The 2579-nt window shown below is 34.0% G+C and overlaps 1 protein-coding gene across 1 annotated transcript; it reads right to left on the reverse strand.

The window, feature by feature from the left end:
• Window positions 1-1031: 1031 nt before the first annotated feature.
• Window positions 1032-2177, reverse strand: LOC132047508 (uncharacterized). The gene is made up of 3 exons (XM_059438544.1): window positions 1837-2177; window positions 1579-1706; window positions 1032-1441 (listed from the first exon to the last, which is right to left on the reverse strand). Exons 1-3 carry the CDS (start codon window positions 2175-2177, stop codon window positions 1032-1034), a joined length of 879 nt encoding a protein of 292 aa, XP_059294527.1.
• Window positions 2178-2579: the final 402 nt, after the last annotated feature.

Here is a 2579-nt window from a genome sequence, read left to right on the forward strand (position 1 = left end):
GTATATATAATGATCACTAAATACCATTGATTTTCTTTATTTATCACTAAATATGGTTGAATAAAGTACTTCACATCAAATCACTCTAATGATCACTCGATTTAGGAAGAATACACTTAGAATTGCCCATCTAATCCATGAAATTACATGAAATTACTATCTAATCCATTAAGTATATATATATATATATATATATTGATCACTAAATACCATAGATTTCCTTTGCTTAACACTAACTATGGGTGAATCAAGTAGTTCGCATCAAATTACTCTAATGATCACTCGATTTATTGCACAGTGACTTAGTTGATCATCTGTCCTTGATCAAAATACCATCAAATTGATTAAGTACATATATTGATCACTAAATATCACTAAATCTCTTTGTTTAACACTAAATATCATTGATTCCCTTTGTTGATCACTAAATATAGGCGAATCATATCATAGTTATTGCAAAAATTGCAGTCTCTGTTGCAGCAAGTAACATAGCTGTTGAACAAGTCATATCACTTATTGACAAGAAGTTACCTAGTTTCTGCAACAAGTCATTCCACTTGTTGTAAAAACTCAAACAACCAACTTAGTTGCTGTAACAAGTCGTGTCACTTGTTGGAGTAACCCCAACAAGTAACTTAGTTGCTGCAACAGATTTGTTAATAGCAACCAGTCCTGTCACTTGTTAGATAAAGTCCAATAAATAAATGGTTGTTGCAACATATCCTCCCATTTGTTGTGATATGTTCAAAAACTAACTAGTTGTTGCAACAAGTTCAGTTATTTGTTGGAAAAATTCCAACATGTTACAGGGCTGTCGCAACAGATTTATTACTTGTTGAAAACTGTTCAGTAATTTATTAACAACAGAACATATATTTGTGATTTGACCAAGATCAACATATCATATAAATCAAGTTCACAAACACAAACAACAGAATTTTCCATTACAAGAAAGAACAACATAAAAATATCATAAAACTCAAGTTCACAAATACCAACAATTGTAATTATTATTACAAGACAGTGCAAGATTAACAACTATGGTGCATTTCGATTTGGGCATGTAGTTCTTTTGTGGCCAGCTCTTTTGTATATGGAGCATTTATTTTTCCTGGTTGGAAATGATCCCCGATTCCACGCCTCCTCTTTGTCCTCCTTCTTCCCGATTTTCTCGGATCAACATGTGGAGGTGGTATTTCTCTCTCTAAAATCTCCATAGGAACTTCCCAAGATTCTTTAGAAGGCATAGGACAAATTTCCTCACAGTATGCAATTATGTAATTCTCCATCTTATAATATGGAGATGAGTAGTCATAAATTCGCCTTCCAAAGTCTTCACCATATTGGACCCGAAGCGTTGCCATAGCATGTAGATAAGGTATTTTGTCAAGGTCAAAAACTCTACAAGTACTAGATCTTCTTTGCAGATCGACTCTTGCAACTGCACCATGACCAATGACGTTGAACTTGTAGTTGACAATTTAATGGGCCAATAACTTATTCCCTAAGTTGACAAATTTTGATTTTTTTTTTCCACTAAAGGAACAAAGATGGTTGGTGAGTCGATAAACTCCATACGCCTCTCATGAAATTTTTCTGTAAACCTCCTATTTATAGAATCAAATAGAGCAATAATGGAAAATTCTCTTTCAACATTGAACATTGCGTTCACCGACTCAGCAATATTTGTCGTCATAAGATTATACCTGTGAAAACAAACATATTTGTGTGAATAAACATATTTGTGTTGGAACAGGTTACCTTCTGTTGGAAAAAGCACAACAAGTAGAACACCTATTGCAACAAGTCACCTATTTTTTGCAACAGATGTGTTACGTGTTGGAAACAGTAATGTGTAAATACTTATTTCTGAAGCAAAATTCCCTGCTCCATCTGTGGAATCCAGCACTTCGAAGATGTTCGGTGGCCCCAGGAACCATATCTCTAATTTGATTGAAATGGTTATTGAACACATCTATATTATAGGCTTTTGCGGCTTTATAAAAATGAGATACGGCTTTCGAATTATGAAAGGTGGTTCGGAGATTTTCCCCAAGGTGCATCATGCAACAACCATAATGAGATGTAGGGAAGACAATTGAACCAGCCTTTTTGATACTTGGATGCCTATAAGAAATTATGCACAACTTAGTTGTCTCATCTATATAGCTTCTCATTTGTTCAAAAAAGTATTGGTATGAGGCAGCACACTCCTTGTCCACTACACAAAATGCCACCGAAAAAATAATATTCTCCGCATTTTGTGTGACGGTTGACAACAACACTCCTTGTACTTGCTCCTCAAGAATGTCCCATCGACAGCTATGACTGTTGACACCTAATTTTTACCTCATGAAACGCGTGTTTTAATTTTTTGAAATTTCCGAGTCCAAGTCGGAGTAAGGATGCCCTTAAAAATTTAAAATTTTTAAAAATCTCTAGAAAATTACAAACATTGACGTTTAATTATTATTTTCATAAAAAATTAACAATTACAAGGAATTACGAGTTATTTACTTTCACAAACATGATTTGAAAGATACATCATAACTCCGTCTAACTCGGGAAAATTGTTAATT

This window comes from Lycium ferocissimum, chromosome 2 (assembly GCF_029784015.1).
Source record: "Lycium ferocissimum isolate CSIRO_LF1 chromosome 2, AGI_CSIRO_Lferr_CH_V1, whole genome shotgun sequence".
Taxonomy (NCBI): Eukaryota; Viridiplantae; Streptophyta; class Magnoliopsida; order Solanales; family Solanaceae; genus Lycium; species Lycium ferocissimum.